The sequence below is a fragment of the Aedes aegypti genome, chromosome 2, assembly GCF_002204515.2.
Source record: "Aedes aegypti strain LVP_AGWG chromosome 2, AaegL5.0 Primary Assembly, whole genome shotgun sequence".
In the NCBI taxonomy this organism is placed as follows: domain Eukaryota; kingdom Metazoa; phylum Arthropoda; class Insecta; order Diptera; family Culicidae; genus Aedes; species Aedes aegypti.
Genome location: NC_035108.1, coordinates 413,337,436 through 413,351,623, shown reverse-complemented (window position 1 = coordinate 413,351,623; position 14,188 = coordinate 413,337,436). Strand labels below are relative to the sequence as shown.

Here is a 14,188-nt window from a genome sequence, read left to right as displayed (position 1 = left end):
AGTCATGAATATTACAAGAATTTTTCCAGTGATTCTTTCATCTATTTTCCTAAGACTTCCGAAGACTGAATTCTGTTTTGAATATCTTGCAGAATTCAGTTCCAGAAATATATCCAGGGATTTCTTAGAAAAAAAAATCGTTCGGAATATTGTTAAGATGTCAAGCCGGATTTTTTCAAAGTCTACTTTCTGAGATTACTAAAGAGATTCTTTGAAAAAAATCCTAAGCAAGTCTTCAAAGTATTTTTTCAGGGATGTCTTCTGGGAAATTTTTTAACACCTTAAAATATTTCTAAAAAAATCTTAAGAAAGGTGCATGTCGTTCTTCGGATTTTGATTAACTTTTGATTATGAGATATATGACCATTCCAACCATGAATCGCAAGTCAGTCCCATTTGTAAAAAGAAGGCATTGAGAAAATGGACTGAGAAATTCCAGTTATTTGAAACAGGTTAGAATCTCAATGAAACTTTCACAACTTGCTTATCACTCCTATTCTTTTTCGAGACAAATATAAAGATGAGCAAACACGTTTCACTTTTGTGTCACAAAACTCTGCAGTGGAACTATAATGCGATTATATTTTATTATAGGACAATTTGACTTACTGTTCTTTCATAATTTTACTTAACAAATTGTGTTGTTGGGAGTGACTTGCGATTCACGGCAGTTTAGAAAATTAAAGTGTTGAAGATATTTTTTAAGAATTTCTGCAGATTTGTAATGAATTCTATCAATTATTCCCAACAAATCACTTGTAAGATTATTTACGAATTCGTGACAAAATCTTTGATAGATGAATAAATTATGATTTTCTTTTAAATATTCTTAGGCATATTTTTGTTTAGATCTTGACGAGACTCTTGGCAAAATCTCTGATGGATCCCTTGTAAGATGCTTTTTTGGATTCATGTCAAACATATTAATCAGCTTCATATGAGAACAATCAAATGTCTGAGGCGATAATTGTCGTCGTTAGAAAAAAAAAACTCTTCTTGGATCCAATCTGAGTTTCGACAGATCAAGAATTTATCCAGGAAGCAGCCATAGTCCATGTCTTACGCATAATTCCGAAATAATTCTTAGGCAGGAGTGGATCGACTATTAAACTTTGCCCTTTTGTGGAACTAGTTACACAGAGTGAATATTTATACATATAATTTAAAAAAATCTCTCGGAAGTTGTTATGAATTCTAGGGGGTGGTAGGGTTTTCTGATGTTTTAAAAAATCCTTTTTATCGTTAACTCACCAGTCGCCGTGGGCATATGTAGATGCGTAAGTAATATTTATACATTTCTAGAAAGTTATTAAATATTTTGTTTATTAAATAAGAAAATCTGATGAAATGATATAGTTCTTATCACAATGTTTTTAGAAAAATTGATTGATATGATTAAATTCCTATTTCCTAAACAGGTAAAGTGTTTTTGAAAGTCAAATCGAACATTAAAACATTATATCAAACGTCTAGAAAATATCAAGTCGCAGGATCATTCTGCACTCGTTTTAAAATGTTTAAGCATCCGGGAACTGGGAAGCAGATTTTGAATGAAGCTTTGAGTGTTTAGATTATCAGGCTAATCCAAATACTCAAAATAATGCAAACGTTATTGCTAGGTAATAATCATGTAGATCTTTCCAATTTAATTTTACCTTCAATTCACCTGACTAAGATTAAGATTACTAAACCATTCATAGTCAACAAATGGAGACACGGAATTTGTTACTGAGTTTACCTATCGCACTTACGTGAAAATCACGTAATTACCTAATTTCCTTTTTTTCGGTGTTGAGCTCAAATACTAAGATGATGCCCTAAGATTTTTGAAGAACTTAGCTGTTAAAATTTAAACTCGTTTTTGATTGAGTTCAAGTTAAATATGTTTAAATATCCAAGATTCCTGGATTACTTCATATTTTTACTTGATTTCATATCAATTAAAGCACGCGAAGGCTACAACAAAACCGATGAAACTCACAAAATGGACCGATGCACGAGTTCACTATTTGACTTTTGAGCGGTGCCGTGTTATTTATGTGACCATGGAAACGAGTGAATTCGGCACCGCTCAAACGTCAAATTAGTGAACTCGTGCATTGATCCATATGGAGTTCTTGCGTGTGAAATGGACCAATGCACGGGTTCACTAATTTGACGTTTGAGCGGTGCCGAATTCACTCGTTGCCATGGTCACGTAAATAACACGGCACCGCTCAAACGTCAAATTAGTGAACCCGTGCATAGGTCCATAGACGTTCATGAGTTCATTCTGGGCTACTATGACTCACTTATGGCCCAAGTAAAAATGGACAAAATTTCAAAACAGAAAAAGCAGTATTCTCTTTTTATTCCGACAAATCGTAGAAAATAAAAATACACAGCTATTTATTTGACATATAAAAGACCTGTGCGTTTTTTAGTTTTTTTTTTCGATTTGTCGATTTTAAAAGAGAAGACTTCTTTTTCAGATTTGACATGTGCTAAATTTTTACTTGAGCCTCAAGGGTTCGTCCCATATAAATTTGAAAACTTGTGCTCTATAGAGACAAATGACACAATATATAATATTATTGTACCTAAGTAGCGTACAGTGTTAGACAATCGAGTCGTGGCTAACAATATCGTCGAAATTGAAAACAGTTCGTATGTACTAATTAACATTGCCCTCACCGCAAACTTCAAATATTTCTCGCAAGACCTATGAAATTCGGCGGCTGCGCACAGGACAGACATTAACATTTTCTTCATCTAAACAGAGAGTGTTCTTGAAATTCAGTAATATTTTCAGTTTCGGAAAACATTTTGCCGCAGTTTGTGTAAATATATCTCAAAATTGATTCTTGATCCAGTTGAATCATCCTCAAAGTTGTTCTATCAGAAAATCAGATTAAAGTGAAAAGGCTGTGTTTTATCAAACATGGGAAAGAACAACAAATCTAATAAGGTAAGGTTGTTCGAATTCTGTCGGTGCGTTGCACCGGCTATGTAAAGACGTTTCATCCAAATCATTCATTTTCGTTAACAGACGAAATATTAATGAATTCAGTGCTATTTATATTGATCAGATTTAATTTAGCATGCCTGTTCTACACCTAATCTGCGAATTTTCCTGAAATCCCCCAAAATGATGCAACCAGAATTGCAACCCAACACCTTTTCCTAATTTTCCACCCAACCACCCACTTTGGCCCATGCAGCATAATAAGACGGCATTTCGTCATTTTCTTCTTCGTCAACAAAACGTCATCTGCGGCGCTGTCAAACCGTTTGTCAGTCAGCCAGTTCTTCGCCTCTTCTCCTTCTTGTGTAGTGTTGTGCAAAAAATGACTGACAACGTGCCCGTCGCCGAGCTAGAAAAACTGGAATTAAACCAGCAAAAGGCATGAGCTAGTATTCTTTCTAAGTAAAATTCACTAAACGAACTATTGTGCTAAAGAATGCGCCTGGGGGCGCTGGTGGCCGGGCTCAATCGGACGATTATTTGCCGTTTTAATCTGTGCGGTAGTAGCTTGCTAGTGCAACAACAATACCAACAACAGCAACAACAATTCCTTCAACATTGGCAGCGGCTTCCGACTGAGTTTCCGCGGTGCCAATTTGCTACACTGGTTCGTGGACGATTGTTCGAGTTTTGTTCTTTAACTGCCTAAAGAAGTGGATAGAATAGAGAGTTTAATTTTAAGTTCCAATTTGTACGTTTGAATATGATAACTATTGCGTGTGCCCAGGGGGGATCGGCGCTCATAATTCCATGCACGTCAGCAATTCGGTTCCTTTTCCCTAGTTTTTTTTTCACTCGCCAAAAAAAGACCAATGACAATGAAGCCCATTCTTGTTATTTACACGTTTCGTTAAACAACTCAATAAGGTAACTTTTTTCTCATAATAGTTTTCCGTTGTTTCAGGCAAGCAAGATGAAGAAAGAAAAGCAGAAAAACCAACAGGAAAAGGGTAAGTTTAGAGTGATGCAATCATCCTAACCATTCCAGCAACTTAGTTGACTCAAAGCGATGATTAATGGATACCAATGATTAGTCGAGCGATTAATAATTAGGGATAGGTGGGCATACAGAATATGATAAGTACCTATGCAATGTTATGTATTTTTTTCATTTCAATGCAAACCATTCTAAATAGGAATCGAAATTGTTCACGATGTATTGTATTGCATTTTTCTCGTTTCCTTCCAATTGTCACATACGTCGTTTTGAACAATTTATTTTTGAATTAGTAATTTACTTTAAAGTAAGATCTTTTTCACATTACCAAAATATTGGTTCAAGAGGTTGTTGTAAAAAACGTTAATCTATCACAGAGCTTTTAACCGGGGACCTTCCTAGGGAGGGAAATATCGGTCCAAAAAGTTCACGCAAACTTTGACCTATTTTAATTGATTCAAAAAAATGTTATCATTCACCATTCTAGTGTGTCGTGATTTTTGTTTTATATTCCCTTTTTTGGACTGACCAAAACTAAACACAGATGAAAACTAGTTTAGCTACCAGCCCTGCAATCTTTCTCAGGATTACTTACTTACTTATGGGTCCTGGGCACCCATTCTGGTGCATAGGGCCGACGTGAAAGATTTCCATCCTGGGCAATGGATCATCGAAATAACCAAAACGGCCGCTATGGAAAGCATAGATAGCGCCACCGTAGTCAGAACAGCAATGCTGTCACAATGTTAAATCCCATATACAGTGGCGCCTTTGTTTTGGTGCGGTGAGCACTTGCAAAAACTACCTTCAATGATCCATTGCCAGCTATCGCCTTGACCTGCGGCCAGGTCAAATTGTCGTCGACTTGTTTTATTTCTTTGTTGAGGCTACGCCGCCATGAGCCTCTGGGTCTGCCTCTGCTGCGATGTCCTGCTGGATTCCATTCCAGCGCTTGTTTGCAGATTTCGTTTCCGCCCCGACGTAGAGTGTGGCCGACCCACCCCCACTTTCGTTGTCGAATTTCCGTTTGTATCGGTTGCTGGTGGCACCGACGATCGAGCTCAGCATTGGAGATCCAGTTGTGTGGCCACCATGCCCGAATTATATACCGTAGGCATCTGTTGATGAACACCTGCAGCCGCTGAGTGTTCTCCGCTGATACTCACCACGTTTCACCACGTTTTGGTGCGTTGACTAATCTGACTGTTCTTCCAAATACTTCTTAAGCTCGCAAAAGCAGCCCTCGCCTCCTTGATCCGTGCACCTATGTCGATCTTGATACCGCCGTCAGACGCCAATTGGCAACCAAGATATTGGAAGTTTTCGACGTTCTCCACTATTTGCCCGGCTACTGTAAATCTGGAAGGGCTGGCCGTGTTTACATCGAACGATTTGGTCTTGTTGACGTTGATGTTGAGACCTGCCGCTGAGGAGCATTCGGCAAGATCGTCTAGCTTAGTATACATATCAGAGCGCCGTTGAGCTAGTATAGCAATATAATCAGCCAAATCGAGGTCATTTAAGTGCTCCATAGTAATAGGCTGCCACAGCAGCCCACGGTTTTGTTTACGGTCAATGGCGCCTATCAGGATCTCGTCAATTACGATGAGGAACAGTAGCGGTGATAGTAGGGTAACGGTCGTATTTTGGACCCCCTAAGGAAGTGATTTTAGTTTTTTGTCCCATTTAATTAATTGCACAGCGTAACCAAGTCAAAGAATATGCCAAAATGTAAAGAAAAACTTCCCCTGCGAGGTAAAAATGCCCCTACCATCATGTAGGATCCAAAAAATGTCGAAAATAATTGAATTGTGAAGCACTGTTTTTCATTATTTTGGACACACCAATACATTTTGGACCCTCAAAGTATATATTTTGGACCCCGGCATTTTTTATCGTTTGGCGACAAAGTCCACGACACTGGTTGTATAATATGCTTGACCATAGTCTAATCAATCGATTGACAATGGAAAACCGAAGAAATTCTACGCTTTTAGTGCAGAAATTTGAAAAACGTTTTTGTTTACATTTGAAAAACTTTTGACGGCTTCAATTTCTGTGTGTAACGTGTTGTAACGGTTGCATGGATGAACCGATTAAATTAAATTAATTTCAGATAAAATAAACACATTTTCTTTGTACAAACGGTTGATGCGAATGCGGAATAGTCCTATCATTCCAAATGGCATGCGAATTGAGTTGGTCTTTCGATTTAAACTGAGAAATTTGCAGGAAAATGGCACAGGGGGTCCAAAATATACTGGTTACCCTATACATCCTTGCCTCACTCCAGCTACAACTCGGCTGATATGCGATCGACCCCAGGGGCTTTGTTAGATTTCATACTTTGGATAGCTGTGCATCATGCAGTGATGGAGCTTCGGTGTTAACGCGACTAATACGCCTAACCCTAGACGGATCATGCTGAGGTGTTGGGGGTCGGGTTGATACTTGGAAAACTTGTTCCAAGTGCTCAAACCAGCGTTTTAGCTGGTCAGTGGGGTCGGGTAACAACTGTCCAGTCGTGTTTTTCACGGGCATCGTCGAATTAATCTTTGCCCCACTAAGGCGTCGTGAGATATCGTAGAGAACAAAAATGTCGCCGGTTGCTGCGGCTTTCTCACCTTCGTCAGCAAGGGAGTCCGCCCACGCTCGTTTGTCCCGCCTACAAGAGCGCTTAAGTTACCTTTCTAGAGCCGAGTATCGTTGACGGGAAAGTCCCTTGGCTCCTTTGGTTTTCACCCGCCCTATCGCGGCTTTGACTTCTCTCCGCTCCTCTATCTTCTTCCAGGTTTCATCGGTTTTCTCCGAGTGCGTAGCTCACTCAGATTATTTTCGTTGGTAGTGATGAAGGCATTCTTGATGGCGGTCCATTGCTCTTCTACGCTGCCACCTTCCGAAATATTAGCAGCACGAGTCTCCAGTTCTTCGACGAAGGACCTTTTCACTGTGGCATCTTCCACTCGGCGTGTGTTAAATCGACGTCCGACTCTTTCCTCCTGTCGACGAATCCGCGCAATCCGCAGACGCATCTCGCCGATGGTCGGATGCGATGTCAGCGCTACGTTTATTCCCCACATCAAGAAGGCTACGTTTCCACTTTCGGCTGATACAGATGTGGTCAATTTGATTTTCGGTAAAGCCGTCACGGGAGACCCACGTGACCTTGTGAACCGGACGATGGGGGAAGAGCGATCCCCCGATCACCATTTCGTTATTGCCACAAAACTCTGCCAACAGCTCTTCGTTTTCGCTCATTTCTCCGAGACCATGGCGTCCCATGACGGACTCATAGCTCGAGTTGTCAGAACCGATCTTCGCATTGAAGTCGCCCATGTAGATCTTGATATCACCCTTCGGAATCTTATCCACGACAGCATTGAGTTGACTGTAAAAGTTCTCTTTGTCCTGCAATTCGGCAGCATCGGTTGGCGCATAGCATTGGACTATGGTAAGGTTTCAGACCCGTGTTCTAAATCTGGCAACGATTATTCTGTCATTTATAGGCTCCCACTTCATAAGCGCGGCGTAAGCTTGGGCGCTGAGCAGAAAGCCAACTCCACGGTGCCGAGGAGCGTGTTCACCTCGCAGGCCAGAATATAGCAGAATCTGTCCCGATGGTATTCTGTGTTCTCCAAAGTTTGGCCAACGGACTTCGCTCAGTCCTAGGATCTCGAGCTTCATGTGACACGTCTCGTTGGCGAGTTGTGCCAGTTTAACTAGACGGGCTAGGGTTAGTATGTTCCATGTTCCAATTCGTGTCCGTTGTTTCGCGCTAAAAGTCGTTGCCGTTAAATTAGTTCGTAATCTTTCTCTATCGGTTTCATGAACATTTTTTGGAGTTTCGGGGACAGTAGGTTGTTAGCCTAAGGTTCCCTATCCGCCGTGATGGGGCTGCCATCTTAGCTGTAGCTTCCGGGGAAGAGCATTTCTTATTCAGCCGCTGGATGCCAGTCAGACGCTGTTTGAGGCGCACCTCCTTGGTGAACAGACGCTCGGTGGACGCACCTCCTCAATCTAGCTGAAGTCAGAAGGACTACAGGGCCCAGGCTGCACAACCAGCTAACCACGCAACTCTTAGCTGGCGGTCATTTGTCATCCGTCGACCCGTGGAAGCATGAGGTAGGAACTTGTCACCATTTTGCAGCCTCCTCAGGATGCTCTGAAGAATCTAACCCATATATTTTTAATAATCTCACCCTGTACAGAATGTTGTGAGAATCGTGTACAAGATTCGGTGAAAATCTTGCTTAAGAATCTCCGAAGGATCAAGTGAGAGTTTCGTCAGGGTTTTACAAGAATTATACCTACAATTCTTCAGAATCTCACCCAACATTCATTTCAAAATCTTGCGCTGAAATCTTTGAGATGACTTTCTAGGATTTCAGGAGAACTATTTTGGAACAATTTCCAGGAATTTTGGAAGATTACATTCCAAATTCGACGGAAACCTACTCCATAAAATCTTGTGAGACGTATCCTAAGTCGTATCCTAAATTCGTTGAGAATGATGATCAAGATTAGGTGTGCCTATTTTTTGGTAATTCTGCCAAGGATCCTGCGTGAATCACTCGTAGGATCAGGTCAAATTGATAATTAGGATTCTGTGATCATTCCAGCTTATAATTCCGTGAAATTCTGTATGAAAATTCACGCAATAAGTTTTGTTTGGACTGTATAATCATTTTTGTTTGACAATTGTGGAAGAAAGTTGCAATCGTTGCTGTAATCCTAATAAATTAATCTTATAAATTAAAAACTTTTTTATCCTAATACGAATCTGATAATCGATCTTCTCAAATTAAATTTATTTGTAGAACAATTTAATCGTTATTCCAACTTCAAATAACAGTTCTTCAAATCTTATTGCAAAATATTACTCAATTTCATTAATTTGAAATGAAGATTTCGATTAGTTTTTGTTTTAATATTAAAATGAACATTTTGAAAAGCTCGAAAGAAAAAATAAATTTTCTGAGTAGAATATCAGCTTACAATTGAATTGAAAATTTAAATAGTTAGCCTTGATATCGCAATGATGCAACAATCACAACCTTTCCAGGAGCATACCTGACTAATATGACTCACTCTTCTAGGAAGTGGAGCTTCGTCTGCACCGGCAGCCGAGAAACCCGCACCCGAGTTCATCGATCATCGTATCAAAATCTACGATGAGCTGAAAGCGCAGTACTTGGAAGAGCTGGCCAAGAAGCCAAAGAACCCAATCAAGGTTACGCTACCGGACGGCAAGGAAGTGGACGCTACCAGCTGGGAATCTACTCCGTATGATGTGGCCAAGGGCATCAGTCAGGGGCTTGCCGACAATACCGTCATTGCTCGTGTCAATAACGAACTGTGGGATTTGGATCGTCCCTTGGAAGGGGACTGCAAACTGCAGCTGCTGAAGTTTGACGATCCCGATGCGCAGGCCGTGTTTTGGCACAGTTCGGCGCATATTCTTGGCGAGGCGATGGAGAAGGTAAGAATGGTTACTGTTTTATATGGAATGATTTTTAGTTTTAATGCGGTTATTCTTTATCTGAGCGTCAAACTTCAGCGAGAATCAATGGTGAACTACGTCCATTATGTAAATCTATCCTGGCACTTATCTTATAAACAGGATTAATCACTTGAAATTTACAGAATTGTATCTTTTATTCAAAATGACCACAGTGCGCTAAAAACTCTATACTACTGGCAGGCAAAGTAACTGGTTTGAACGTCTTAGATTTGTGCGTTCTAAATTACGTTCAAACTTTCGAAACGCGCTAAAGTTTTATGATGCAACTTTATTCAACAGTATACGTTCAATCGGTGGTTGGAAGTTCATTAGACATTCACAGATATTCTAATCGCACGACATCCTTGACGATTCCCCGCATCCGTTCCTGGAACATGGCGTCCGATTTCTCAGTCTTACTGAAAATCTTCTTATCGTCCAAGTTTTCTACTCCACTTTCCTTGGCTTTCTTAGCCAACTCCATTTGCTTTTCAATATCTGGAGTCTCTTCATTGGGAGTGCAAATTACCGGCAGCACCAGGAAACTGATCAACATTCCAAATTTTCCGAAACGTTTCAATTGTTTTTTGAATTCCGATTCGGGGAATTGGCGCTTTGCATCCCCTCCGAGGCGTTCTAGATGCTCAGCGAGCGATTTGTAGTAAGTGCTAAGCAATGCTTCGTAGTGATCGGCTCGTAGCTTCTCGTCGGTCGACGTGAATATAAAGTACATCAAATCCAGAATCGGAGATCCGTACCGACACAGCTGCCAGTCAATCAGACGAATACCCGTGGGAGTCAGGTTCTGTAACGTATTAAAAGGGAATTAGGTTTCTATGGCGTTGCAAAATAATTAAGCATATTTACTTCACCGCCATAACAGTACATCATGTTATTGACCCAACAATCACCGTGTCCCAATACAGCGTAAGGTTCCGCCTCGTCTGCCTTAGCGTCCTCTATGTACAAATCGGTAGTTACACCACGTACGGATTGAATTTTTGTTTTATACAAAATGTCATTTTCGCCGAAGGCTTCTATCGCTCGTTCACACGTTCCGTTCATCATTCTTGTCATGCCCTTCGTCGGGTCGTACATAATGAGTTGACTTAGCGGATCACTGAAGCGCTTGAACTTTTCGAATGTTTCAGGTTGTTGATCCTTCAAAGCAAAAGACACTGCATGCATTTTACCCAACTGCTCCATAAGCAATATTGCATGATCGAAATTCACTGGCTCCAATTTATTCCACATGCGGAAACCTTTTTCCCTCAGGTCTTCCATAATTATCAAACCTTCCAACTTGCGCATGTCGCAGTAAGCATAATAACTTTTCGGGAAACTCCAAAATCCTTCAATACTGTTCTCTTTAATACCTTTGTCCAGTTGGAATTTCTTGATCAATGGAAGAACTTCGTTATACGCCTCAACCTCTCGGTTAAACAACGAAATGGTGTACTGCTTTCGAATTTCATGGTTTGGAAGAGTTTTGCACAGAATCACCATATCTTCACGACCATTCTCTCTGATGAACACCTTGAAGAGCTCGCCCATAAAACCGTCGCCTTTACTGGAACCATCCTCGAATTCAAATCGATAAACTCCATCCGTGAAACCATGTTCCGAAGCAACTTTTTTCAAACCGTCCTGGATGTACGCCGGCAGTTTCGCAAACACCGATTGATCCGCCATATCTGATCTAACTCAAGTACCAACGCGTAGCCAAATGAAATTTTTCGGCAAACCGATGCACTTTTATGGAAGGGTTATCTGCATTTCGTCTGCCGAATGATTAGATAAAGCAATTTTGAAGCCATCTGAATGAACTGGCTCTACCCGCACCTATTCTTAGATAACGTTCACCTGGTTACGATCACGCTGGGTAATACAATGGGTGCATTGCATCCCCTGAAGATAATAGAATTCATAATAGATTCCCAACATACAATCACTGATGGACTAGAGGAGTTGATTGCTAGGTATTTAAACTTAGTGTTGTTTGTTATCGTTGTAGCGGTACGGCGGTCACCTTTGCTATGGACCACCAATCGAGAATGGCTTCTACTACGATATGTTCTTGGAAGGAAGTGGAGTGAGTATTCTGTTTCGTAGCATACAATTAGAGTGTATTTCAACCTAACCATTATCCCCATGTAGATCTCCAACCAGGACTATGGTGCGCTGGAGAGTGAGGTCAAGAAGATTGTCAAGGACAAACAACCATTCGAACGGTTGGAAATGAAAAAGTCCGATCTGTTGAAAATGTTCGAGTACAATGAATTCAAGTTGCGTATTCTGAACGAGAAGGTTACAACAGATACCACAACCGTCTATCGTTGTGGTCCACTGATCGATCTGTGCCGTGGACCTCACGTGCGCCACACTGGCAAGGTGAAGGCTTTGAAGGTGGTCAAGAACTCTTCTACCTACTGGGAAGGTAAGGCCGATGCCGAAACTTTGCAACGAATTTACGGAATTTCCTTCCCCGAACCTAAACAACTGAAAGAGTGGGAGAAGATTCAGGAAGAGGCTGCCAAGCGCGATCACCGAAAGCTGGGCAAGGAACAGGAACTGTTCTTCTTCCACGAATTGTCGCCTGGTTCGTGTTTCTTCCAACCCAAGGGAGCGCATATCTATAACACGTTGATGAACTTCATTCGGGATGAATATCGGAAGCGTGGTTTCCAGGAGGTGATTACTCCAAACATCTACAATGCCAAACTGTGGCAAACATCCGGCCATTGGCAGCATTATGCCGAAAACATGTTCTCCTTTGAAAGCGAAAAGGAAACCTTTGCTCTGAAGCCCATGAATTGCCCGGGACATTGTTTAATGTTCGATCACCGTAATCGTTCGTGGCGTGAGTTGCCTCTTCGTATGGCCGACTTTGGCGTGTTGCATCGTAATGAATTATCCGGAGCATTGACCGGATTGACTCGTGTGCGTCGATTCCAGCAAGATGATGCTCACATCTTCTGTATGCCGGACCAAATCAAGCAGGAAATCATCGGATGTCTTGACTTTTTGGCCCACGTTTATGGTGTGTTTGGATTTACCTTCAACCTTGTTTTATCTACTCGCCCAGAGAAGTATCTCGGAGACATCGAAGTGTGGAACGAAGCCGAAAAGGCCCTTGCTGAGTCTCTGGACAAGTTCGGACAGCCATGGAAAGAGAACCCTGGAGATGGTGCTTTCTACGGACCCAAGATCGATATCACAATCATGGATGCCCTGAAGCGTAATCACCAGTGCGCTACCATTCAGTTGGATTTCCAATTGCCTATTCGTTTCAATCTGAACTACATTGATGACAGCGGAGAAAAGAAGCGACCGGTTATCATTCATCGTGCTGTGCTGGGATCAGTTGAACGCATGATCGCCATCTTGACTGAGAGTTATGCGGGAAAATGGCCATTCTGGTTGTCCCCTAGGCAGGTGATGGTCGTTCCTGTTGGGCCACAGTATGATGACTACGCCGACAAGGTTCGTCAACGCTTGCACGAAGCTGGTTTCATGGCTGAAGCCGATCTGGATGCTGGCGATACCATGAACAAGAAGATCCGTAACGCACAGCTGGCGCAGTTTAACTTTATTCTTGGTAGGTTGATTTGTTGTCTGATAAAGAAAATTAGTAGAAGTCAATCGTTTTTTCGTTCGTAGTTGTTGGCGAGAAGGAACGTAGCTCGGAGACGGTCAACGTGCGTACCCGCGACAATAAGGTCCACGGTGAGGTGTCGGTTGACGATCTTGTGGCAAAACTGCGCAGGCTAGCGGATGAGTTTGCTCGAGGTGAAGATCAGTTCTAGGATTCCGGTACCTACTAAATGCTCTGTGCCAAGCGAGACAGAGTTGTCCGGTGCATTTAGGACTCCCGATACATTTGGAGAATTGATTTAAGCTCTTGAAATACTATCCAATATTAATAATTTATATAATTTCACAGTTGCTTGAAGCAAGTTACGTTTTCCTCTACAATAAAGCATTCAGGAAATAAATTTAGCTTTGAATCAATATCCGAACTGTCGTTCTTTAGAGAAATCATATAGAATAAGACTTTATACTCTTTCTAAACTAAAATAGTCTCCATCAGGGATTGAATTCTGAGCAAATTGAGAGTATCTCTCATTTATCACTCTCTGTAACAATCATGACAAGCCTGCACAACAAGCAACACATCATGAAATCCTGCTTATCGTATACTACATCAGCTTTGATTTCGCAGCTGCTATTTATCAAACTTATTACAACTTGTAGCTAATATCTTCTAGAAATTTCTCTAGAGTTCCCATTACCAATTTTCTCTGGAATTCGTTCAGAAATTCCTCCAGCTATTTCTCAAGGGATAATTAGAGGATTTTTTAAGATAACCCTACAAGAATTCCACAAAGAGTTCCTACGCCGATTTTTTCATAATCGCGATATAATATCACAACCAAAAACAGTATGCTCATATCACCCCCCACCCATCGGTATAAAATCGACAAAAAATTACATATTTTTGAAAATCGTAAACTTTATTAGATAATGAGAATCATGTCAATTAGCTCTCTCACGTTGGAAGTAATTAGGCTTATTCTACGAGTGGCGTGAAGTGACAATTGTTGGTCTCGTATAGGTGACAATTCTCGACTCGAGTGAGGTGACTCGCCGTGTAAATCAAATGGACAGTCACTTCACTCGAGTTGAGAATTGTCACTGTTATATTCGGACTAATAGCCAAGACCATCTCAGAGAGAAAGGAATATAA

At 41.2% G+C, this 14,188-nt stretch overlaps 2 protein-coding genes across 5 annotated transcripts; one reads left to right on the top strand and one right to left on the bottom strand.

Moving 5' to 3' along the window:
- Positions 1 to 2,764: 2,764 nt before the first annotated feature.
- On the top strand, positions 2,765 to 13,436 carry LOC5569078 (threonine--tRNA ligase, cytoplasmic). 4 transcript variants are annotated; one of them, XM_021847354.1, is made up of 6 exons: positions 2,765 to 2,947; positions 3,909 to 3,954; positions 9,038 to 9,420; positions 11,456 to 11,533; positions 11,599 to 13,039; positions 13,102 to 13,436. In XM_021847354.1, exons 1-6 carry the CDS (start codon positions 2,921 to 2,923, stop codon positions 13,245 to 13,247), a joined length of 2,121 nt encoding a protein of 706 aa, XP_021703046.1. In that variant the 5' UTR covers positions 2,765 to 2,920; the 3' UTR covers positions 13,248 to 13,436. The 4 variants fall into 4 exon arrangements, with proteins under 4 accessions (XP_021703046.1, XP_001658309.1, XP_021703045.1 ...); XM_001658259.2 differs by lacking the exon at positions 2,765 to 2,947 and adding an exon at positions 3,251 to 3,383; XM_021847353.1 differs by lacking the exon at positions 2,765 to 2,947 and adding an exon at positions 3,288 to 3,611.
- LOC5569079 lies at positions 9,578 to 11,355 on the bottom strand. The gene is made up of 2 exons (XM_001658258.2): positions 10,309 to 11,355; positions 9,578 to 10,246 (listed from the first exon to the last, which is right to left on the bottom strand). The coding sequence occupies exons 1-2, from the start codon at positions 11,131 to 11,133 to the stop codon at positions 9,779 to 9,781; spliced, it is 1,293 nt and encodes a 430-aa protein (XP_001658308.1). The 5' UTR covers positions 11,134 to 11,355; the 3' UTR covers positions 9,578 to 9,778.
- Positions 13,437 to 14,188: the final 752 nt, after the last annotated feature.

Coding starts and splice junctions, on each gene's coding strand:
- LOC5569078 (XM_021847353.1), top strand. CDS start 3,441: ATGCGCCTGGGGGCGCTGGTGGCCGGGCTCAATCGGACGATTATTTGC. Junction 3,955..9,037: donor GAAAAACCAACAGGAAAAGG/GTAAGTTTAGAG, acceptor TCACTCTTCTAG/GAAGTGGAGCTTCGTCTGCA. Junction 11,534..11,598: donor TGTTCTTGGAAGGAAGTGGA/GTGAGTATTCTG, acceptor ATCCCCATGTAG/ATCTCCAACCAGGACTATGG.
- LOC5569079 (XM_001658258.2), bottom strand. CDS start 11,133: ATGGCGGATCAATCGGTGTTTGCGAAACTGCCGGCGTACATCCAGGAC. Junction 10,247..10,308: donor TGTACTGTTATGGCGGTGAA/GTAAATATGCTT, acceptor AATACGTTACAG/AACCTGACTCCCACGGGTAT.